Raw genomic sequence first — 26,196 nt, 5'->3', positions numbered from 1 at the left:
TTCAATAAAGTTCTAATTATTTAAATAAATTTGCAGTGCTAGATTTTGTAATTTGAAGCATGCAGGTTTTTAAAATCTTTTCCATATTCTAAATCAGTTCAGAATCTAGGCTGACACACTATTGCAGTAATGAGGTCGTGCTGCATTGTCAAAAGGAGCTGAGAGTTGGATGAAACATTAAGAAGGGAAAACAGGACATTGATTTAGTGATTCAAGTGGGCCATTAAAGATCCCACGTCACTATTCAAGGAAGAGCATAACGATCTCTTGTGGTCTGGTCATCATTCTTCCAATACAATAAAAATGATTAATTGTCATTTACCTCATTGTTGATTGAGAGATCTTGCAGTAACAGAATTGCCATCACATTTGTTTAAGCAATCCCCACACTTCAAAAATAGTTTGTGTGAAGTCGTTTGAGACATTTTGATATGACAACTCTACATGAATTCAATTATTATAAATGTTCCCTCCAAATCAACCAATAAATGACTGGTGAATATTGTACTCAGGCTAAGTCTAGAAGTAAGGTGTTGAACTTGAATGATGACTTAACAGAAAATTGCAAAGTATGATGTGATCCATAAAGACCAGAAATGTTTTGGCGTTGATCATGATTTGTGCACAGTTAGCCCATTTTAGCTAAGATATGGGTAGTGGGGCACTACAACTGATCTCTGTGTACCCACGCTAGGTAAATAGTGAAGTGGGAGAAAGGATAGGGTTCCTTTCCTTATAACGATCCGTAACCTCTGCTGGAAGTACACATCTCTCAACACCATGTAAAGACAGGATGATTAAGCTATCCTAATTGAATAATTAGTATAAAGCCTTCCCCTTGATTAACAACCACTTTGAAAATTTATAAGGAAAGGAAAGGGAACATCATCAATGGAACTACACATCGGAGGAGTATACTTGAACAATGTAACCCCAAATTTCCTCCTTCAAAGTTGCATAACAATACTGTAATCTGAGCAGGTAGAAAATCCAGTGACTCCTTTCTTCTACCTGTGGAATTTGTGGTGCATTTGCAGGTAGGCATTTAATACACCCACCCAAAATTAGGAGGGCACATATGATGCAAATGAGGGAAATACATGAAAAAACATACATTTTGGCCCAAGCAACACTGGGCATAAAAGACAGCTCAGCAGCCCTAAAGTCCAGTGCTGCTAAGGACAAACAAGGGGCATTTAAACATTAAAAGGTTGGTATCTCTATTGACATTAAAGGGAGAGTAATGAATTGCAATGTGGAAAATAGTCTATTTTTAAAAGGGTATTTTTTTTTTATTATTTACCTCCTTCCCAAGACCATTGGGCCGAATTATTCTCACTCCACCGCCATGGAGATGGATGCCCACCTGATATATAAATGTTCCTGACTCTGGAAAGTCGGGTTGGTCAATGGCATAAGTATCAGGCTGGTGGAAGTCCCAGGTTACTGAGGATTCAGTGCCATTGTGACTGAGAGGAAATTTGGGCCTGTATGTTTACTTGTGATATTGAATGGTAACAGCACAGGAGGCCATTTAGCTCATCATGTCCATGCCAGTTGTCAGCAAGAGCAAATTGGCTAGTCTCACTTCCCAGCCCTTTCCCTGTAGCCCTGCAAATTTTCTTTCTTCAGGTGCTTATTCAGTTTCCTTTTGAAAGCCATGGTTGAATCTGCCTCCACCATACTCTCAGGCAGTGCATTCCAGATCCTAACCACTCACTGAGTAAAAAAGGTTTTCCTCATGTCGCCATTGGTTCTTTTGCCATTTATCTTATATCGGTGTCCTCTGGTTCTCAACCCTTCTGTCAATGGGAACAGTTTCTCTCTATCTCCTCTGTCTAGACGCTTGCGATTTTGAACACCTCTATGAAATCTCCCCTCAATCTTCACTTCTCTAAGGAGAACAGCCCCAGTTTCTCCAATCTATCCACATAACTAAAGTTCCTCATCCCTGGAACCATTCTCAGTCATCCTTTCTGCATCCTCTCTAAAGCCTTCACATCCTTCTTAAAGTGCAGCGCCCAAAATTGGACACAAAGGGCTGAATTTTATCAGCGTGCTGAAGTTGGCGGCCTTCTGACATGGAAGCGCCACTGAAGAGCCCCCGTGATATTACACGTGGGGGTTCCTTTAAATGGAGGGAGCAGAGCGGCGGCCCCCGATGACGTAGAAGGGGCAGCCGCCGTGCTCCCGGCAATGGCGTCCGGTGCTACTGCGCAGGCGCCATTTTTAAAGTGCTTCAAGCACTTAGAGGACATCTAATTGATTAAAGGGACCGGTTCTTTAACAATTTAAAGATTGTCCACACCTGCAAACCCCTCTCCCACCACCCCCAAAACAGTTTTTTGGCCTCTCCCCCCAAAAAAAAATTAGTTCTCAGTAACAACTTTCCCTCCCCGAACTTTATTCATTTTGACCCTAAACCCCTTCCTACCATCCCCACAGCCAATGAAAAAGGTTTTTCCCGCTCCCGCCACCCTAATAATTTGACTCCTCTCCTTCCCCACCAGTGTCTCGCCTCGGACCTCCATATGGAGTTCTGAAGGCACACAGGTTGTGGCTGGCAGCCATAAAATCGGCGTGGGATAGCTGCCGGGAGCAGGTAAGTTAATTAGCATGTTTCTGACACCCATTTAAATATTTAAATGAAGTCCGCCTCTCCGAGGCCTCACCACCACCGTTAATATCTGGCAGGACCTTCTCGGCATCATGAGTCATGGCGGGCTGCTCCCACAAGTATTTTACAGGCCTTCCCCCCAAAGGTCCACAACGCCGAGGGGCTGGTAAAATCCAGCCCAATACTTCAGCTGAGGCTGAACCAGTGTTTTATAAAGGTTCATCATAACTTCCTTACTTTTGTACTATATGCCTCTATTTATAAATCCAAGGATTCTGCATGCCTTTTTAACTACTTTCTCAACCTGCCCTGCCATCTTCAACAATTTGTGCACATATACTCTCAAGTCTCTCTGTTCCTGCATCCCCTTTATTACTGTAGCCTTTATTTTTCATTGCCTCTCCTCGTTCTTCCTACCAAAATGTATCACTTCACACTTCTCTGCATTAAATTTCATCTGCCACATGTGTGCCCATTCCACTAGACTTTCTATGTCCTTATGAAGTCTATCACTATCTTGCTCACAGTTCAGAATTCTTTCATGTTTTGTGTAACTGCAAACTTTGCCATGCCTAGGTCATTAATATAGATCAAAAAAAGCAGTGGTCCCAGTACTGACCCATGGGGAACGCCACTGTATATCTTCCTCCAGTCTGAAAAACAACTATTCATAGCTACTCTCTGTTTCCTGTACCTCAGCCAACTTTGGATCCATGCTGCCACTTTCCCTTGTATTCCATGGGCTTCAACTTTGCTATTATGTGGCAATTTATCAAATGCTTTTGGAAGTCAATGGACACATCAACCCTCGCTGTTACTTCATCAAAAAACTCAATTAACTTAGCTTTCTCTTTAACAAATCCATGCTGGCTTTCCTTAATTAATCCACACTTGTCAAAGTGACTTAATGTTATCCCAGATTATAATTTCTAAAACCTTTCCCACCACTGAGGTTACACTGACTGGTCAGTAGTTGCTGGGTTTATCCTTACACCCATTTTAAAAAATAAAAATGTAACATTTACAATGCTGAAGTCCTCTGGCACCACCCCCGTATCAAAGGATTGGAAGATTATGGCCAGTGCCTTAATAATTTCCTAATTCCCTCAGTATCCTCGGATGCATTGCGTCCGGTCCTGGTGACTTATCAACTTTAAGTAGAACCAGTCTTTCTAATATCTCTTTATTCATTTGTAGCGCATCCAATGTCTCAACTACATCCTTTTTCACTATGACTTCGGCAGCATCTTCTTCCTTGCTAAAGATGCAAAGTACTCATTTAGTACATCAGCCATGCCCTCTACCGCCACGTGGAGATCCTTTTTTGGTTCCTAATCCTCCCAACCCCTCCTCCTACTATCCTTTTACTACTTATATGCCTATAGAAAACTTAGGATTCCCTTTTATCTTAGCTGCCAGTTTTTTCTCATACTCTTTCTTTGCCTTCCTTACTTCCTTTTTCTCTTCACCTCTGAACTTTCTATATTCAGCCTGGTTCTCAGGGTTATCAACCTGACATCTTCATACACACCATTTTTCTTCTTCATCTTACTCTTCATCTCTTTCGTCATCCAGGTAGCTCTGGCTTTGCTTGTCCTACCTTCCCCCTCATGGGAATGTACCTCAAATGTACCCGAACCATATCCTCTTTAAAGGCAGCCTATTGATCCACGACAGTTTTGCTTGCCAATCTTTGATTCCAATTTACCTGGGCCATATCTGTATTTACCAGTGTTGTGCCAATGCGTTTTGTTGAATGATAATTTTCTTTGGTCCACTGACTGGAGATCTGAATTTATATTTTTTTAAAAGACATTTTAAAAAGACAAGCTGCCAGCAAAGTCATCCTTTCAGCTTAAGAATATCACCTAATTTGCGACACTGTATCCTACACTGCAATGCTTGTGAAATGTCTGCTAATATCCCAGCAAGAACCAAGACCCAGGAAGTTTAAAGGAAATACCTGTTTTCTCAGAAATAAGAAATACTGCTAACTGTGGTGTTTGAATCACTGAGTGTCATGTAACAAGCCCATCCCATCTGTGGTTTTTAAGCTGGTGTTTTCTCTGCAGCAGAGGAGAAGCAACTGGACTCTGACATGAGCAGACCCTAAGTGGGGGTCCCTCTCTCTCTCCATTCCAGCTTGAAAGTTTTCAAATCCTGCTTGTTGACTGACCACTTTTGCATACAACGGCTACAATCAGAAACCCTGTTGGAGGAAATCATCCGCATTGCTGTTTCCAAAAGAATCACCGAACTAGTCATCTACCTCTTCAAACTAAAAGCCTCAGGACCTACAGAGACTTGGTTGAGGGAAGGACAGGATTGGCAGCTAAATGTTCTGGGATTTAGAAGCTTCAAGCGGCATAGAGGGGGATGTAAAAGGGGTGGGGGAGTTGCATTACTGGTTAAGGAGAATATCACAGCTGTACTGCGGGAGGACACCTCGGAGTGGTCATGCAGTGAGGCAATATGGATGGAGCTCAGGAATAGGAAGGGTGCAGTCACGATGTTGGGGGTTTAGTATAGGCCTCCCAACAGTCAGCGGGAGGTAGAGGAGCAGATATGTAGACAGATTTTGGAAAGATGTAAAGATAACAGGGTTGTAATGGTGGGTGATTTTAACTTCCCCTATATTGACTGGGACTCACTTAGTGCTAGGGGCTTGGATGGGGCAGAATTTGTAAAGAGCATCCAGGAGAGCTTCGTGAAACAATAAGTAGATAGTCCAACTAGGGAAGGGGCCGTACTGGACCTGGTATTGGGGAATGAGCCCGGCCAAGTGGTCGAAGTCTCAGTAGGGGAGCATCTCAGGAACAGTGACCACAATTCCATAAGTTTTAGGGTACTTGTGGATAAGGATAAGAGTAGTCCTCGGGTGAAGGTGCTAAATTGGGGGAAGGCTAATTATAACAATATTAGGCAACAACTGAAGAATTTAGATTGGGGGCGGCTGTTTGAGGGTAAATCAACATCTGATATGTGGGAGTCTTTCAAACGTCAGTTGATTAGAATCCAGGACCGGCATGTTCCTGTGAGGAAGAAGGATAAGTCTGGCAAGTTTCGGGAACCTTGGATAACGAGGGATATTGTGAGCCTAGTCAAAAAGAAAAAGGAGGCATTAGTAAGGGCTAGAAGGCTGGGAACAGACGAAGCCCTTGAGGAATATAAAGACAGTAGGAAGGAACTTAAGCAAGGAGTCAGGAGGGCTAAAAGGGGTCATGAAAAGTCATTGGCAAACAGGATTAAGGAGAATCCCAAGGCTTTTTATACGTATATAAAGAGCAAGAGGGTATCTAGGGAAAGGATTGGCCCACTCAAGGACAGAGAAGGGAATCTATGTGTGGAGCCAGAGGAAATGGGCGAGGTACTAAATGAGTACTTTGCATCAGTATTCACCAGAGAAGGACTTGGTGGATGATGAGTCTAGGGAAGGGAGTCTGGGTCATGTCGTTATCAAAAAGGAGGTGTTGGGTGTCTTGCAAAGCACTAAGGTAGATAAGTCCCCAGGGCCTGATGGGTTCTACCCCAGAATACTGAGGGAGGCAAGGGAAAAAACTGCTGGGGCCTTGACAGAAATCTTTGTATCCTCATTGGCTACAGGTGAGGTCCATGAGGACTGGAGAATAGCCAATGTTGTTCCTTTGTTTAAGAAGGGTAGCAAGGATAATCCAGGCAATTATAGGCCGGTGAGCCTTACGTCAGTGGTAGGGAAATTATTAGAGAGGATTCTTCGGGACAGGATTTACTCCCATTTGGAAACAAATGAACTTATTAGCGAGAGGCAGCATGGTTTTGTGAAGGAGAGGTCATGTCTCACTAACTTGATCGAGTTTTTTGAGGAAGTGACGAAGATGATTGATGAAGGAAGGGCAGTGGATGTTGTCTATATGGACTTCAGTAAAGCCTTTGACAAGGTCCCTCATGGCAGACTGGTACAAAAGACGAAGACTCGGTAATAGAAGACAGAGGGTAGCAGTGGAAGGGTGCTTTTCTGAATGGAGGGCTGTGACTAGTGCTGTTCCGTAGGGATCAGTGTTTGTAGTATATATAAATGATTTGGAGGAAAATGTAGCCGGTCTGATTAGTAAGTTTGCGGATGACACAAAGGTTGGTGGAGTTGCGGATAGTGCTGAGGATTGTCAGAGGATACAGCAGGATATAGATCTGTTGAAGACTTGGGCGGAGAAATGGCAGATGGAGTTTAATCCGGACAAATGTGAGGTAATGCATTTTGGAAGATCTAATGCAGGTGGGAAGTATACAGTGAATGGCAGAACTCTTAGGAGTATTGACAGGCAGAGAGATCTGGGCGTACAGGTCCACAGGTCACTGAAAGTGGCAACGCAGGTGGATAAGGTAGTCAAGAAGGCATACGGCATGCTTGCCTTCATCGGTCGGGGCATAGAGTATAAAAATTGGCAAGTCATGCTGCAGCTGTACAGCACTTTAGTCAGGCCACACTTAGAATATTGCGTGCAATTCTGGTCGCCACACTACCAGAAGGACGTGGAGGCTTTGGAGAGGGTACAGAAGAGGTTTACCAGGATGTTGCCTGGTCTGGAGGGCATTAGCTATGAGGAGAGGTTGGATAAACTCGGATTGTTTTCACTGGAACGACGGAGGTGGAGGGGCGACATGATAGAGGTTTACAAAGTTATGAGTGGCATGGACAGAGTGGATAGTCAGAAGCTTTTTCCCAGGGTGGAAGAGTCAGTTCCTAGGGGACATAGGTTTAAGGTGCGAGGGGCAAAGTTTAGAGGGGATGTGCGAGGCAAGTTTTTTTACACAGAGGGTGGTGAGTGCCTGGAACTTGCTGCCGGGGGAGGTGGTGGAAGCAGGTACGATAGCGACGTTTAAGAGGCATCTTGACAAATACATGAATAGGATGGGAATAGAGAGATACGGTACCCGGAAGTGCAGAAGGTTTTAGTTTAGGCAGGCATCAAGATCGGCACAGGCTTGGAGGGCCGAATGGCCTGTTCCTGTGCTGTACTGTTCTTTGTTGACCACCAAATTCAGCTGGAAGTCAGCCGAATCACCAAATGCCACAGACTGAATACCTCTTTTTTCTATGGACTCTCAAGCAACGTTTTTAAAATTTGTTTCATGGGATGTGGGCGTCGTTGGCCAGGCCAGCATATATTGCCCATCCCTAATTGCCCTTGAGAAGGTGGTGGTGAACTGCCTTCTTGAACTGCTGCAGTCCATGTGGGGTAGGAACTCCTACAGTGCCATTAGAAAAGGAGTTCCAGGATTCTGACCCAGCAACAGTGAAGGAACGGCGGTATAGTTCAAAGTCAGGATGGTGTGTGGCATGGTGTTCCCATGCATCTGTTGCCCTTCTCCTTCTAGGTGGTAGAGGTCACAGGTTTGGAAGGTGCTACCTGAGTAGCCTTGATGCATTGCTGCAGCGCATCTTGTAAATGGTACACACTGCTGCCACTGTCCGTCGGTGTCTTTAGTCAGTTCTTGACATCACAAGGAGTCCAATTAGTTGAAGACTGGCAGCTGTGATGCTGGGAACTTCAGGAGAAGGCTGAGATGGATCATCCACTCTGCACTTCTGGCTGAAGATTATTACAAATGCTTCAAACTTATCTTTTACACTGATGTGCTGGGCTCCCCCATCATTGAGGATGGGGATATTTGTGCAGCCACTTCCTCCTGTTAGTTGTTTAATTGTCCACCATCATTCATGACTGGTTGTGGCAGGACTGCAGAGCTTCGATCTGATCTGTTGGTTGTGGGATCACTTAGCCCTGTCTATTGCATGCTACTTATACTGTTTGGCATACAAGTTGTCCTGGGTTGTAGCTTCACCAGGTTGACATCTCATTTTGAGGTATGCCTTGTGCTGTTCCTGGCATGCCCTCCTGCACTCTTCGTTGAACCAGGGTTGATTCCCCCGGCTTGATGGTAATGACAGAGTGGGGGAATATGCTGGGCCATGAGGTTACAGATTGTGGTTGAGTACAATTCTGCTGCTGCTGAATCTACCTTTCCCCACTCTGTAACCTATTTGTGTGCATGTAAACGTCTAAAGTGTGTGAGAGAGTGAAAGTTGGCACGCTGTTTATTATTTTATTGTTCAGTTTAGGTACAATAAAGTTAACCTCTTTCTTTGTTAACTCAAGAAAACCTGTCTGATTGGTTCTTGTTATGATCATAGCAAGTAAGTAATCAAATGCCTACTGAATTATCTCGTGCATCCACTTTAAGGACCAAACCTGTTGTGGTCATACAAGGAGAGGGAAAAGAGGGAACCCCTCCTCACTTGACCGTAACAACCACATCAATTAAGTATTTTTACTCTAGATTGCTTCTTGTCCTTTTCCATAGCTAATCTCAACCTTATGATACCATTATCACTGTTCCCTAAATGTTCCCCTGCAGACCCTTGGGGCTGGATTTTACCAGCCCCCTGACGCCACGGGCCTCGATGCCGGGAAGGCCCCGCCCAATATTATCGGTGGCGGCGAGGCCTCGTGGCGGCCACCCCCGCCACTCAGCAACAGAAACTTAATTTAAATATTTAAATAAATGTTAATCAATGCATACTTACTTACCTTGTTGCTCTGGCCATCCCACACCGATATTCTGGCCAGTTGTCGGATCTCCGTTCGGAGTTTTCAGGGCGGAAAGGAGAAGGAAAACTCTTGCTATTGGTTGAGGGGATGGTCGGAAGGGGTTGAAGATCAAAGTAAATAAAGTTCGGGGGAAAGTTTGGGATTGGAACAAAAAAATTTTTGGGTGGGGGGAGAGGGCAATTAATAAACTAATTAGTCATGGGGGGGGGGGGGTGAGTGATAGGAACTTTGAATAAAAGTTAAACTTCAATTTTTTAAAAACTGTCACTTTAAAAATTTAAATGCTGCGGAAGGGCCTGAAGCCCTTTAAAAATGGTGCTGGCACCTACGTGGTGGCGCTGAACATTGTGGCCGGGGATGGAGTGCCCGCCCCCGCTATGTCATCAAGGGCAGGCGGTCCGCCTCGGCATGTAAATGAGCCACCGTGTGCGTGAAATATCACGGCAGCTCCGTGGTGCACATCTCACGCGTGCACCGCGCCGTTTTGGAGCTCGCCACCGGGATCGGCTGCGAGCTGGAAAAATTCAGCCCTTGATCCACTTGACTTACCTCATTCCCCAAAGCCAAATCCAGCAATGCCTCCTTACTTGTTGAGCCAGAAATACTGATCTAAAAAAATTCTCCTGAACATACTTCAAATACTCTTCCTCACCTCTGCCCTTTGCAGTATTACTATGCTAGTTTATATTAGGATAATTGAAGATCCTATTAATACCACTCTATAGTTGCTGCACCTCTCTGAAATTTCCCTGCAAATTTGCTCCTCTATCTCTTTCCCATTAATTGGTGTCCTATAGAATACACCCTGTAAAGTAATGGTAACTCACTTGTTTCTTAACTCTAACCAAATAGCTTCTGCTCTTGACCCCTCTAGGATATCCTCTCCAGCACCGTAATATTCTCTGTAATTGCTGCTGACACTCGTTTCCCTTTTTCTTCCCTATCTTTTCTGAACACCTTGTATCCAGGAGTATTTAGTACCAAGTCCTGCCCTTTTTAAAGCCAGGCCTCTGTTATTGCTGCAAATTCATACTCCATGTGGTTATCTGCACCTGCTGTTCACCAATCTTAATTACAAGGCTTTGTATATTTACATACATGCACAGTAAACCTATGTCTCAGTATAAACCTATAAAGGATTGTAGCAATTAATAAATATCTTCATTTTGTGAATCTACTTTTAAATTCATATTAAAATATGAATCTGCAAAGTAATGATGCTGGTAGGCAAATATTTAATGTATTTGCACAGCACCCCTTTGCAGTTTTAATGACAATATTAAGTTGTTTATTTTGAGCTAAATAATGGACAGAGAATGTCATGTGAATGCATTGAGCAACTGTTCACCAATATAATCAAAAGCATTTTCCATTCGAAAAACACTATAAATTAGTGTTAATATTGAAAAGATACAGCACTGCCTTCATGTGACTCACACAGATTTAATTACCAATACAAAGTACAAATCATGTACAGTTAAGGACAGATTTCCATATTTGCAGGTTGAGCAGGATGCGAATGCAATGAGCTTTGCTTGTGCTGCAGCTGCATCTGCCCCCATTAAATTTTCTAACATCAGGCCTAATTATATATCCCACAAAAGAAGTATGTCATCAGAAGCTTGCTGCTTGGGGGATACAGCAGGATATTTGGTCCTGTTGGAAGGATTCAGTGGCCTGCAGCACAGTTAAAAGGAAAAGTGTTCCTTGGATAAAAGTATCATTGGGTTATAAAAATGGAGTAGAAGCATATGCAAGTATGCTGATATGAGTATTTCAATCATGTAAAGGTGCTGCTGGAAGAAATGCAGCAGAGGAAACTTAATTTATTTAATGCGGCAGTGCACCATTTGCATAACTGTGCCAAACAGAATGCATGGTGGGTGATCAAGGTCAAAGCTCCAAGTCAAAGTTTTTGTCACCAGGTTGATGATCTGTCTTCAAATGTAGAAGAGACTGCAGCTAACCAGCAAGTTAATATCCACCATGAACTTTCACCATGAATGACAGAAAACATCTATTCCATAAAGTTTTCCTCCTACTCAAATGACCTTGGATACCTTTAAATGCTTGCCTATTCCACAGTGGGGAACACTTTACAGCAGCAATTTGCATCCTTAGCTAATATATAGAATATACAACACAGAAACAGGGCATTTGGCCCAACTAGTCTATGCCAATGTTTATGCTCCACATGATTCTCCTCTAATTCCATCTACCTCATCTCAGCTTTTCAGTATATATTTCCTTTTTTTCTTATGTACTTGCCTAATTTCCCTTTGAAAGCACAGTCATACAACACTGAAACAGGCCCTTCGGCCTACCAAGTCTGTGCCGCCCAACAACCACCCATTTATACTAATCCTCTATCCCCTACCACATCCCCACCATTCTCCTACACTAGGGATAATTTACAATGGCCAATTTACCTATCAACCTGCAAGTCTTTGGCTATGGGGGGAAACCGGAGCACCCGGTGGAAACCCACGCAGTCACAGGGAGAACTTACAAACTCCACACAGGCAGTACCTAGAACCGAACCCAGGTCACTGGAGCTGTGAGGCTGCGGTGCTAACCACTGCGCCACTGTGCCGCATGTAAGCTATTTGGCTCAATCACTTCCTGTGGTAGTAAATTCCACATTCGATTCACTCTCCCAGTAAGGACATTTCTTATTTCACTATTGGATTTATTAGTAACTATCTTGTATTTATGGCCCCTAGTTTTGGATTCTCTCACAAATGGAAACAGTCTTCACATCTATCTAGTTCAACCTATTCATAATGTTAAAGATTTCTATCAGGTATCCTTTAAGGCTTCTCTTTTCTAAAGAAGAAAAGCCCCAATCTGTTAAATTTTCTCAATAACTGTAATCTCTCAGTTTTGGTACCATACTTGTAAATCTTTGTTGCACTTTCTCCAGTGCTTCTATGTCCTTTTTACAGAATGAAGACCAGAACTGCACAGTACTCAAAGTGCAGGCTGACTAAGATTCTATACAAGTTTAAAATAACTTCAATTTTTGAATTCAATACTCCTAGATATAAGTCCCAGTGCTTTGTTAGCATTTTAAAAATTATTTTGTTGACCTGGGATGTTGCTTTTAATGATTTGTTCACCTGTATCGCTAGATCTCTTTGCTCTTCTAGTTCATTCAGTTTCTTATTTTCTAAGATGTAGCTGATGTTTCTGTTTTCCCTACTAAAGTGCATTCCTTCACATTTATCTGTGTTAAATTTGCCCAGTCTGCAAGTTTTCTAATGTTTTCTTGAATTCTTCCTCTTCATTAGCTTTACCCACCAATTGGGTATCATCTGCAAATTTTGATCTCAAGCTACCTATTCCTAAGTCCAAATCATTAACGTAAATTATAAATTGCAGTGGTCCTAGCACTGATCCTTGTGAAGCAAGGTTTTGTATCTTCTTTCGATCTGAATAACTACCGTTTACCCCTATTCTCTGCTTTCTTTTCTTCTTAGCCAATTTGCCATCCATTCAGCTATTTGTCCCCTGACCCCACATGCCCTAACCTTTGTCATGAGCCAACTATGTTGTACCTGATCAAAGGTCATTGCCCAGCTGACATTATTAAAGGGCTTCACTGAAAATTATCCTTCAAACAAATTTAGCTGCATGCCTCTCTTCCCCCTCTCTGCTTTCCTGAGGAACCAGTCCTTCCAAGACACTTTGTTTCATTCTTCCACTACCCTAATTTCCAGCTGCTCTTCCAAACATCTTCCTGTGCAAATGCAGGAGATGCAGTGCTTGCCCATTCACCTCCTCCTACTTCATTGTCCAAAGCCCTGAACTCTGTTTCCTTGTAAGTCAGTCACATTCATCTACTTCCTCTAAACTAGAATAGTATATCCGTTGCCCACCCGTGTGGTCTCCACTATCTAAGGGAAATCAAATGCAGATCAGGTGACTGCTTTGCCTAACACTTCCATTTGTCCACTAGCGCAACCCCCCCCCTTCCCCATTCCCATTATGGCCTCTCTGTCACTGACCTTCTACAATGTTCTAATGAAGCCCAATGCAGTCTTCATAAACAAAATCTCATCTTTTTCCTAGTTTGAACAATGATTACAGTAACGTTAGCTGCATCCTCATTTTTAAATCTGTTTTAATTTCATACCTGATCCCCTGCTTTCTTACTTCCTCTTTTTCTTGTAATTGTCTCTGGCTTTTCACGTTCTTTGTTATTCACATGACCTTTGTTTCTTTAAAGTATTCATGCTTCTGTTTGTCACTTGACTGAAATGATCTGTTACAGCATTCACTGATGTTTGTTTGTTATTTTACACTTATTTCTAACCATTTTTCTAATTGTCGTATCATGAATGTCCAACTCTTAATTTTCAATTGTCACCTATTCATAGGGGTGTGGGTGGTTCCCACTGTTCAACTCCCACCTGTCAGCAGCAAGGGTTTTCTGTTATTAGGGTTTAACTTCTCTTTGTTTTATATGTCAAATAAACAGACAGTGACAGGTTTTCTTGTAAGTTTAAAACAGAAGGTTAATTATCTATTGAATAATTGCCTTATCCCAAAATTGCCACAACTGCATTCACTTGCACACACACATACACTAAAGAAACAGATTGAGAGGAAAAGGGGTAAGTGGTTGCCACGTGAGCTAGGGATTCAGGGTTCATGGTAAACCTGTTGAATTCTCTCTGAAGTCAAGCTCTCATTGGTTGCAGGCCTGAGGTGTTTGTAGATTTCTCTCTTGGTTGAATGTCCAGTTTGAAGACAAAGGATCACTTCCAATTCACTGCTGCATAAGTTGAAAATGTAGAATTTACAGCGAGGCACCTTCCATTCTGGCTTTCTGGATTTTATCCCAGCTCTTAGCTGGACAAGCTTTTTGGTGATACTTCTTTCTGGGTGTCTCTCTTGAGAGATAGCTTTTTAAGGTAAAAGTTTGTCACATCAGATTCTGGTAGGAGATGCTTTGGTCTCCCCACCATGGTGTTCACACAATGGCCCAGTTTGAGAATAATCCAGTTCTGATGTTTCCACTTCATACCTTCTTTGTTTCTGTAGAACCCATTCAGTTCAGGAATATTTCAGGATACGGGTAATTAAATTTCTCAAACTGGTTAGGCATTCTTTGTTCTAAACAGATGGCGTGGCAATGTTTGAAGATGCATCTTTTACAGCATTGTCCATTTTTAAATAGGTCGAGTCAATTTTTATAACTTTTCAGTTTGAGTCTGTATTTTTTCACCATCACACTTCCCGTATGCATGACACAATCTTACAGAAGGATATACACCCATAGCATCGACGGTCAATTGTCTCCAGATGCTGACTGACCTAGGTGTTTCCAGCTTTTTCTGTTTTTCTTGCAGTTTTCCAGAACTGCAACATTTTGGTTTTCACTAGCTACATCTTGCATGAATATGGGGCTGTAGCTTGAGCACTTGGGTGTCACTGAATATGTTCCTGGCACTTCTGGCCTCTCAATGCTGCTTCTCTACCTGCAGTACAATATGAGACATAAGGAGGAAGTAGACATTGATGGGCCCTGTAATTTAAAGCTTTTGAGATCCTGTGAAAAGGACAACCTGAGAATTATTGGCAAAGAGGGCATTGAGGAATTAGGGGAGGATAAGTTTGGAGACTTCCCTTGAAGCTTGGGGGATCCTTTTCACACTCATTCCTCTTTCCTACTGATTTACCAATTACTTAGATGCCATAATACACCTTGGAATACGGTTGGTATTATAAAATACTCTTTGCAGATCGCTCTTTGTTATGGATCTTCCTGTCCAATGGAACTACTGGAAAACGTTTATTTGCAGTTGGTTTCTCTTTGATACTGAAAGCAATGATTAGGCTATTAGTCTGCAAACAGGAATATTTCCTGCATGGATTGGTCTGAAAAAACAAGATGATGAATCCAAAATAATTTAACTATAAATCCAGTGCCCCTTTAAGTTTGACTTACCTTTATAGCCTGATCTGAAGGATCGAAGTTTCAGTAGGGGAGCATTTTGGGAACAGTGACCATAATTCCATAAGTCTTAGGGTACTTGTGGATAAGGATAACAGTAGTCCTCGGGTGAAGGTGCTAAATTGGGGGAAGGCTAATTATAACAATATTAGGCAGGAACTGAAGAATTTAGATTGGGGGCGGCTGTTTGAGGGTAGATCAACATCTGACATGTGGGAGTCTTTCAAACATCAGTTGATTAGAATTCAGGACCAGCATGTTCCTGTGAGGAAGAAGGATAAGTTTGGCAAGTTTCGGGAACCTTGGATAACGCGGGATATTGTGAGACGGGTCAAAAAGAAAAAGGAAGCATTCGTAAGGGCTGGAAGGCTAGGAACAGACGACTCCCTTGAGGAATATAAAGACAGTAGGAAGGAACTTAAGCAATGAGTCAGGAAGGCTAAAAGTTCCGATGAAGGGTCACTGACCCGAAACGTTAACTCTGCTTCTCTTTCCACAGATGCTGCCAGACCTGCTGAGTGGTTCCAGCATTTCTTGTTTTTATTTCAGATTTCCAGCATCTGCAGTATTTTGCTTTTATATTAGGCTAAAAGGGGTCATGAAAAGTCATTGCAAATAGGATTAAGGAAAATCCCAAGGCTTTTTATACGTATATAAAGAGCAAGAGGGTAACTAGGGAAAGGGTTGGCCCACTCAAGGACAGAGAAGGGAATCTATGTGTGGAGCCAGAGGAAATGGGCGAGGTACTAAATGAGTACTTTGCATCAGTATTCACCAAACAGAAGAACTTGGTGGATGATGAGCCTAGGGAAGGGAGTGTAGATAGTCTAGGTCATGTCGTTATCAAAAGGGAGGAGGTGTTGGGTGTCTTGCAAAGCATTAAGGTAGATAAGTCCCCAGGGCCTGATGGGATCTACCCCAGAATACTGAGGGAGGCAAGGGAAGAAATTGCTGGGGCCTTGACAGAAATCTTTGTATCCTCATTGGCTACAGGTTAGGTCCCAGAGGACTGAAGAACAGCCAATGTTGTTCCTTTGTTTAAGAAGGGTAACAAGGATAATCCAGGAAATTATAGGCTGGTGAGCCTTACGTCAGTGGTAGGGAAATTATTAGAGAGGATTCTTCGGGACAGGATTTACTCACATTTGGAAACAAACAAACTTATTAGCGAGAGACAGCATGGTTTTGTGAAGGGGAGGTCAGTCTCACTAATTTGATTGAGTTTTTTGAGGAAATGACAAAGATGATTGATGAAGGAAGGACAGTGGATGTTATCTATATGGACTTCAGTAAAGCCTTTGACAAGGTCCCTCATGGCAGACTGGTACAAAAGGTGAAGTCACACGGGATCCAAGGAGAGCTGGCAAGATGGATACAGAACTGGCTCAGTCATCGAAGACAGAGGGTAGCAGTGGAAGGGTGCTTTTCTGAATGGAGGGATGTGACTAGTGGTGTTCCGTAGGGATCTGTGCTGGGACCTTTGCTCTTGTAGTATATATAAATGATTTGGAGGAAAATGTAGCTAGTCTAATTAGTACGTTTGCGGACGACACAAAGGTTGGTGGAGTTGCGGATAGTGATGAGGATTGTCAGAGGATACAGCAGGATATTGTTCGGTTGGAGACTTGGGCGGAGAAATGGCAGATGGAGTTTAATCCGGACAAATGTGAGGTAATGCATTTTGGAAGGTCTAATGCAGGTGGGAAGTATACAGTAAATGACAGAACTCTTAGGAGTATTGACAGGCAGAGAGATCTGGGCGTACAGGTCCACAGGTCACTGAAAGTGGCAACGCAGGTGGATAAGGTAGTCAAGAAGGCATACGGCATGCTTGCCTTCATCGGTCGGGGCATAAAGTATAAAAATTGGCAAGTCATGCTGCAGCTGTACAGCACTTTAGTCAGGCCACAATTAGAATATTGCGTGCAATTCTGGTCGCCACACTACCAGAAGGACGTGGAGGCTTTGGAGAGGGTACAGAAGAGGTTTACCAGGATGTTGCCTGGTCTGGAGGGCATTAGCTATGAGGAGAGGTTGGATAAACTCGGATTGTTTTCACTGGAACGACGGAGGTGGAGGGGTGACATGATAGAGGTTTACAAAGTTATGAGTGGCATGGACAGAGTGGATAGTCAGAAGCTTTTTCCCAGGATGGAAGAGTGAGTTACTTGGGGACATAGGTTTAACGTGAGAGGGGCAAAGTCTAGAGGGGATGTGCGAGGCATGTTCTTTACCCAGAGGGTGGTGAGTGCCTGGAAGTTGCTGCCGGGGGAGGTGATGGAAGCAGGTACGATAGCGATGTTTAAGAGGCATCTTGACAAATACATGAATAGGATGGGAATAGAGGGATACGGTCCCCGGAAGTGCAGAAGGTTTTAGTTTAGGCAGGCATCAAGATCGGCGCAGGCTTGGAGGGCCGAATGGCCTGTTCCTGTGCTGTACTGTTCTTTGTTCTTTTGTTCTTTGAATGTAAATATTGCTGAGGAATCTTCCACCTAATTCTCGGGAGATTTGGCAGGTCTTCTAAAAGCTCTCAGTAACACACGTGAAAGGAGCCTCCTGTTCAGAATTGAGGATGGGTGGAGGAGACGTGCATGAACGAGGAATGAATAAAAAAACACAGACACCCGTTTTTTGAAAGGAAGTAATTAATGGGGGATATTTAATCAGGATTAGTTGGCAGTAATCGGCACTGAATTTCCCATTTCTCACGTCTAAATCCACAGGCAGTCTTTTAAAAATATGTCTGCCTGACATTGCTGTTACTTCTGACTCATGTTTATTTTAAAAGCGTTTGTCCAAATTAGTATGGAAATAGATTATTTAAAATTGTTTGGTTTATGCTTGTGTGGAATAAACAATTAGATTTGTGTTTTTTTACAGTCAGTTGTAAATCTTGCAGGTTTTTTCCCCTGCAGAATACAATAATGTAGTATTAGTACAACTAAATGGACTCAAGTTCAGAATGTGCAAAAAGCTGGTCATCAATACTGACACAATTTATTGCTCAATTATCTGAAAATTGCACAGCTTTATGAAATAAGGGATCTACTGCAACAAAATACTTCAGACATTGATCAAAGTGTTAATATTATTAATATATTTAAAGTTAAACATATTCACAAAATAGAGCAAGACTAACACTGCATAATAAACTTTAATGTGTTTGGAATAGTAATTACTGGGGAATATTCTTCAGCAATCTAGATTCCATTAAATTGGAGGCAGTTCATGTTGGAGACACCCTGTGACACCCCCCCCCCCCCACCGAGCTCTGAAAGAAATTCAATTCTTTGGAAATCTGCCTTCAGTGGTTTAAATGTTACATCAGCCAAGTCCAGTGTGGAATGCAATTTGACAATATTGCTTTATAGAAGCCAACTATTGCAATTATAGTACAAAATACAGACTTCACATTTCAATGCATATAGAAATGTGAAGATCTCATGCAAGTAATGCACCAATTGAATGCTCAGATACCAGTATATGAAAATTTACTTGAAGTAGTTTTACATTAACAAGCTAAGAGATACAATACTGTGAAATTAAAAATTAAGATTGTTTTTCTCAATTCATAAATTAACTATTAATAACCGTTCACAATTTGATTTAATTAAGCACTAATAGCATATATGGACAACCATTTGCACTAATGTTCCTAGTGTCCATCATGGCTAACGTACAAATAATAGAAAATAGGTTGGATGATACATTTCTTTCATTTGCATATTCTTTAAATTCTATATCGCCTGTGGCTTCCAGTCTGAGTTCTGCAAGCAGTGGGTGCAAGTGGGAACATGTGGACAATTTCTGCCCATATCCCCTGCAGTTAGGCCAGGGAGCTATTCCAATATCAGAAGAAAACTCCCATTGTGTTCTTAAACAGGTGTGCTATACTCCTATTTTCTGAAATCTTTTACTGTAGCATAAAGTTCCAGACAATGTACACTTGTTTTTGAAGTTTACTTTTGTTCATTACGATGGAGTTTAAAAATCTGCAGTCTCAGAATTTCAGAAAAACACAAACATAACTCACGTACACTTTTAATTCAACAAATAAAAAAGCCAATCTCAATTATTTTACACAAGTAAAATTTCCAACCCATTTACAAATAAATAGATTCACTGAAGTTATGTCAGCCAGTCTCTTGAGCATAAACCAATTAACAAATGCTTCAATTTATAGACTATGGGGTTCTATTTTTACTGGAGTCCTCCCAACCATAATTTCAGCAGAAGGTCTGTGGAAACCCCAGAGACATTCCTGAGGCCTGTGGAAATTCAGCACCACTGTATCGAACATATCTGCTCTCACTATAACATACTACAGGGAAAATGAATTTGGCCAGCTTAATGCAAAAAAAAGGTATTTACTTAATCCTCCCAAACATATTTGTGATTTAATATGTTGCGGATGATTTTTGTGAAATTATGGTGGTTTTATTCAGAATTGCTGCTCTTAAACATGCTTTTCATTCACAGTATACCACCTAAATGAGAAGTTGTATTTATTGCACATGTAATTAACTTACTCGTGCAAATCTGTACACACAATTACTTTATATTGTTCTAAGATATTTGGAAATGATTCTGTTATTACCAAGATAAAACGGTAATGCAAATAAGAATTAAAGATGGTGGAGCTACTGGATAGTAAATAAATATTTTAAAAAATTCATTTCACTATACTTATGATTTAATGTTCTTCATTTCTGTCAGTATAGTAGTTCTGTAGGATTGTTCCAGATTTCCCATATATTCCAGGTAGCTGCTAACACAAAATCCATGGATTGCTTCCTCCTATTTAATCAAAACAAAAGTAATTGAAAATTATTCTGACAGAATGCTGAACCAGATAATCAGGATTGAAACACAATTATGCTTTCTCTGAAAGTATAAAAGAAGCATTTTTTCAATGGCAAAGGTTTATGAAAATAGGAAAAATAGCTTCAAACACACTTTTTCCTTATCACCTCTGCTTTTTAATATAGGGGCACTGTATATTATACTGCTGTCTTAAATATCTTTACATACCTTTAACTTACATCTACAAAATATAGTAAATAAATCCAAAAGTGATAATTGAAGACTACAGAAGCCACAAGTGAGTTATGGTCAGTTTTGCCATATCTCACTGCTGATAAAAAAAAAAATCAATTTATACCACAGACACGAGGGAGCAAACTTCACTAGCCCTGGAAAGTGGGCACAGGGACTGCGATTAACCTGTGCCTATTGTTTCTGATTCATGCTGTCTGCCAATTAACAAAATTGCAGTGTGCAGCCAGTGCAAGGGGCGCTATTGAGTGGTTGCATATATCAGCAGGGGAGAGGCTAACACCAGTTAAAGTTAGCCTGTGTCATTTAAGGCTAGTCTGTATCTCTTAAATGGGAGGTGCCTTATGGCTTAAAGGCCTGTTACCCGACCCGAACCTGACGGGACTGACGACATGCATCAGGTTCAGGTTGGGTTGAGTCGCACTTCCGGGTCCGACATTCGGGCTCGAGTCGGGTTGGGCTGGATCGGACACGCTCTATCACCACCTCAGGTAAGCGACTCCAATATTAATTTACTTTTTGGACTTTAAAGGTGGTTTTGTTACAGTTGTTTTAAGCTTGTGCAGGTAAGGAACAAAGTGAAAAACGGAAGGTAAGCTAACTGATGGTTGAGCCGGGTCGGGTCAAATTGGGCGCGGGAAAAAAATGGAAGGCCTCCTGCCGGGTTGGGATTGGGCTCGGATGGGGTTCTGTCGGGCTCGGGTTGAGTCTCATTTGCAGACCCAAGCAGGCCTTTATTATGGTTGTGGCGGCTGCTGGAAGTAATATTACACCTGATTCTGCCATGGGAAACACTCACTAATTGTACATTGTAGCAGAGAGTGGGTTCCAAGATTTTCAGACGCTGCACTGGAGGCCTTGATTGAGGAGGTGCAGAGGAGGAGAGATGTGCTCTATTCACAGAGGGCCAGGAGGCCTCCAGACAGGCTCTTAGAAGGCACTAGGACCAGATAGCCATGGAGGTTAATGCCAGGAATCAAGTCCCAAGGACCTGGATGCAAAAATTTCAATGACCTCACACTAGTGGTCAAGGTAAGTGAATTAACTTTGAAATGCCGTATCCCATCAACTGCACCAGGAGCCACACACACTGCTCAATGCACCACACCCCCCTTAACTTACCTCCCAACAATCTCTATCAATCACCACTCATACCTAAACATTCATAGCTTCACCTCTCCCTTACACATTTAGCACTGCCGCTAATATCACACACCCACATCTCACAGCTTGCAAACACTGCCAGCTACACAAACATGATAACCATATCACATAAATACATTTCATGCCACTCATTGATACACCTCCCTCTCTCTTGCAGACAATATGGTGCACAACTAGAGGCAGCAGGTGCTAACTGGATGAGGACAGGTGCGGCTGCATGTCCTTACCCTCATAAAGACAGAAATAACTATCATCGGTGTGGCCATTGCTGAGGCCGTGGCTACAGGTGGGCCTGAAAACACAGAAGATAATGGTACCCTCATACCTAATCCAGCTTTTCACATCCCACTTTCCCCTCATCCCACAATCTCTTCTGAATTACAAGCTGTAGATGGTGCAAGTGCATACCTCTTACTTTCCCCACTTCCCCTCACCAAACCCTACCCTGATGCCTCTTTCCTTTTAGATACCCAAGAACTGCAACCTGGTCAGGCAGTGGCAGAAAAGCAAGATGACAATGATGATGAAGAAAAACCATCATTCTATCTCACAATCATAGCCAAGTGCTCAGATGCGAACACTGTGTATAATTTAGAATGCAGCTTAGAGGCCGGATCTGTACACGGTGAAATTCTGGCAATAAGTGGGCTGCAGCCAGGGCAGGGGACAAGAGTAATGCAAGTGCCAGCTCACCGGAGGGCAGGCCGCACATGGGTTCTGCTGCAGAGAAGTCAAATGAGCACTTTGATGAGGCAGGCTACAGAAGAAAGCTGATGGGTATGCACAATGACATGCTTGGTGCATTGGCAGGTCTGCCAGAAAGCCTGCGGTCAATGTTAAGGAGCATGGAAAAAGTTCTGGAACCAACTTGGCACAGAGCTTTGTGCAGAGCTTGGAGCCATCCAATCCAGCTTGGAAGTGGTGGTCAACTCCATTAGCGCTTTTGTGGACCCAACCATGAGATGGTGTCAGATGGCTGATGTCTCAGCTTCCGTTGCAACACAAGCAACTTCCACAAAAAGTCTGAGTCAAGCAGAGTCAGCTTGCTGACATGCAAGGTCAGACTACTGCCATCTTCACTGCAGATACCAGTGTTGAAAGGGGCTTGCAGGTGTCATAGCAATCCAGCAATCTGTCCTCCTACAGATTACTAGGATTGCTGAGGCCCCGCCCCAGAGAAGTGGTGGGCTCCATAGGGTACAAACTTACTGTTTTCTGTCAGGATGACATCATTCATGCTTTCACCCCTATCACTCCACCAGTGCTCTTGCTTTGCCTATTAGCCAACCAGCCCAGACTGCTGCTGTCCATGTCGAGGTGCTGCAGTCCGATGCCAGACCTTCTAGGGGTCAAGCTGCTCATGGTCATCCTGCAAGGCCATCTGCAGTTTACCCCACTGAAAGCAGCAGACTTCCACTAGCCAGGCTGCAGCTACTGGGGTAGCACTGTGTAAAAACACTAGGATAGGCATAGGCACACAAAGGACAGGGACTGAGGGAAAAAACAAGGGTAATTAGTTAACATTTGTATGCAATATGGAATGCTTTGGTTTATAAATTTGGATTGGAATGTTTATTTTGTGTTGGCTTTTGTAATTGCATTGTGGCTAAGCTTTGATAGTCAATAACAGGACTGCTGTTAGAACATAAGAAATTGGAGCTGATGGCCATTTGAGCTTGCTCCGCCATTCAATAAGACTGTGGTTGATCTGCTACCTCAACTAACATGATTGAGTTTTTGATGAGGTAACAGAGAGGGTTTTTTTTTATTTAGAGATACAACACTGAAACAGGCCCTTCAGCCCACCGAGTCTGTGCCGACCAACAACCACCCATTTTATACTAACCCTACAGTAATCCCATATTCCCTACCACCTACCTGCACTCGGGGCAATTTTATAATGGCCAATTTACCTATCAACCTGCAAGTCTTTGGCTGTGGGAGGAAACCGGAGCACCTGGCGAAAACCCACGTGGTCACAGGGAGAACTTGCAAACTCCACACAGGCAGTACCCAGAATTGAACCCGGGTCCCTGGAGCTGTGAGGCTGCGGTGCTAACCACTGCGCCACTGTGCCACAGGGTAGTTATTTTTTTTTCGTTTCATGGAATGTGGGCGTCACTGGCAAGGTCAACATTTGTTGCCCATCCCTAACTGTCCTTGAGAAGGTGGTGGTGAGCTGCCTTTATGAACCACTGCAGTCCATCTGGTGCGGGTACTCCCACAGTGCTGTTAGGGAGGGAGCTGCAGGATTTTAATCCAGCGACAGTGAAGGAACGGCTATATATTTCCAAGTCAGGATGGTGTGTGGTTTGGAGGGGAACTTGCAGATGGTAGTGTTCCCATGCATCTGCTGCCCTGTCCTTCTAGGTGGAAGAGGTCATGGGTTTGGAAGGTTCTGTTGAAGGAGGTATGGTGAGTTGAGTTGCGGTTGATGTGGTGTACGTGGATTTCCAAAAGGCATTTGATAAAGTGCCACATAACAGACTTGTCAACAAATTCAAAGCCCATGGAATACAAGGGAAAGTAGCAGCATGGAGTCAAAGTTGGCTGAGTGACAGGAAACAGTACTGGTGAACAGCTGTTATTTTTGAACTGGAGGAAGATATGCAGTGGGGTTTCCCAGGGATCAGCACTGGGACCACTGCTTTTCTTGATATGTATTAATGACCCAGACTTTGGTATGCAGGGTACAATTTCAAAATCTGCAGATGACACAAAACTTGGAAATATTGTGAACTGTGAGGAGGATAGTGATAGAGTTCAAGATGATGTGGACAGGCTAGTGCAATGGGCGGACATGTGGCAGATGAAATTTCATGCAGAGAATTGTGACGTGACGCATTTTGGCAGGAAGAACAAGGAGAGACAATATAAAGTACAGGATACAATTCTAAAAGGGGTGCAGGAGTAGACGGACCTAGGGGTATATGTGCACGAATCACTGAAGGTGACGGTAGGTTGAGAAAAAGGTTAATAAAGCATATGGGATCTTGGGCTTTATAAATAGAGGTGTAGAGAACAAAAGCAAGAAAGTTATGATGAACCTTTATAAAACACTGGTTTAGCTTCAACTGGAGTATTTTGTCCAATTGTGGGCACCACGCTTTAGGAAGGATGTGAAAACTTTAGAGAGGGTGCACAAAAGAATTACGAGAATGGTTCTAGGGATGAGGGACTTCAGTTACGTTGGAGAAGGTGTGATGCTCTCCTCAGAGAAGGTTGAGAGGAGATTTGATAGAGGTTTTCAAAATCATGAGGGATCTGGACTGGGTAGAAATTTTGAACTCAACGAGTGGTTAGCATCTGGAATGCACTGCCTGAGAGTGTGGTGGAGGCAGATTCAATCATGGCTGTCATAAGGGAATTGGATAATTTTCTGAAGAAAAAAAAATTCAGGGCTATGGGGAAAGGGCGGGGGAGTAGGACGAGCTGGTATAGACACAAGGGGCTAAATGGCCTCCTTCTGTGCTGTAACCATTCTATGATTCCATGAACTCCACCTGCCCATACTATCCCTATATCCCTTAATTGCCCTAATAGCCAAAAATCTATTGACCTCTGTCTTGAATATACTAAATGACTGAGCATCCACAGTTCTCTGGGGTAGAGAATTCCAACGATTCACAACACTTTGAGAGAAGAAATTTCTCCTTAGCTCAGTCTTGAATGGCTGACCCCTTATTCTGAGACTGTAACTCCAAACTGTGGATGCCTCAGCCAGGGGAAACATTTTCTCAGCATCTATCCTGTCAAGCCCCTTTATAATTTTACATGTTTCAATTACATCACCTTTCATTCTTCTAAACTCCAGGGAATATAGGCCTAGTCTACTCAATCTCTCCTCACAGGATGACCCCTCATCCCAGGAACCAGTCGCGTGAACCTTCCTTGAACTCCCTCTAATGCAACTATGTCCTTACTTAGGTAAGGAGACCAAAACTGCAAACTGTACTCCAGGTGTGGCCTCGCCAATGCCCTGTATAATTGTAGTAAGACTTTACTCTTATACTAGAATCCCTTTGTAACAAGTGCTAACATACATTTCTTCCTAATTGCTTGCTGTACCTGCATGTTATTCATGTACAAGTACACCAAGGTGCCTCTGAATGCAAACATTTCCCAGTCTCTCACCCTTTAAAATATTTTTTTTACTTTTCCTACCATAGTGGATTACTTCACACTTCGCCACTGCATTCCATCTGCCAGGTCCTTGCCCACTCACCCAACCTCTCTATATCTCCGCAGCTTCTTTGTGTCCCCCTCACTGCGTACTTTTCCACCTAACTTTGTACTTTCAGAAAACTTGGATACGTTACACTCAGTCCCTTGATCTAAATCATTAATATAGGTTGTACATAGTTGATGCCCAAGTATTGATCCTTGCGGTACCCCTACTAGTTACAGCCTTCGAACTGAAGATATCCCGTTTATTACTATTCTCCGTTTTCTGTCCATTAATCAATCCTTAATCCATGCTAATATATTACTCCCAATCCCATGAGTCCTAACTTTGTGTAATAGCCTTTTGTGTGGCACCTTATCAAATGCCTTTTGAAAATCCAAATACACTACATCCACTGGTTTCCCCTTATTCAACTTAGTAGCTGCATGCTCAAAAACACTCTAATGGATTTCCCTTTCATAAGCCTGTGTTGACTTTGCTCAATCATATTATGATTTTCTAGGTGCCCTGTTATTCTGTCCCTATTAATAAATTCTAGAACTTTCCCTTGTACTGATGTCAGGCTAACTGGCCTATAGTTCCCTGTTTTCTTTCTCTCTCCTTTCTTGAATAGCAGCATTTC

The 26,196-nt window shown here is 42.7% G+C and overlaps 1 protein-coding gene across 5 annotated transcripts in view; it reads right to left on the bottom strand.

Moving 5' to 3' along the window:
• Nucleotides 1-18,437: 18,437 nt before the first annotated feature.
• The window catches only part of tbc1d32 (TBC1 domain family, member 32), a 356,785-nt gene continuing 349,026 nt past the window's right edge, over nucleotides 18,438-26,196 (bottom strand). For all 5 annotated transcript variants that reach the window (XM_068025412.1, XM_068025415.1, XM_068025416.1 and 2 more), the window contains one exon: nucleotides 18,438-19,966. In XM_068025412.1, coding sequence (XP_067881513.1) covers nucleotides 19,856-19,966 — 111 coding nt within the window. In that variant the 3' untranslated portion in view covers nucleotides 18,438-19,855. The remainder of the gene's footprint in view (nucleotides 19,967-26,196) is intronic.

The sequence above is a fragment of the Heterodontus francisci genome, chromosome 3, assembly GCF_036365525.1.
Source record: "Heterodontus francisci isolate sHetFra1 chromosome 3, sHetFra1.hap1, whole genome shotgun sequence".
NCBI lineage: Eukaryota > Metazoa > Chordata > Chondrichthyes > Heterodontiformes > Heterodontidae > Heterodontus > Heterodontus francisci.
This window is presented reverse-complemented; position numbering and strand designations above follow the sequence as displayed.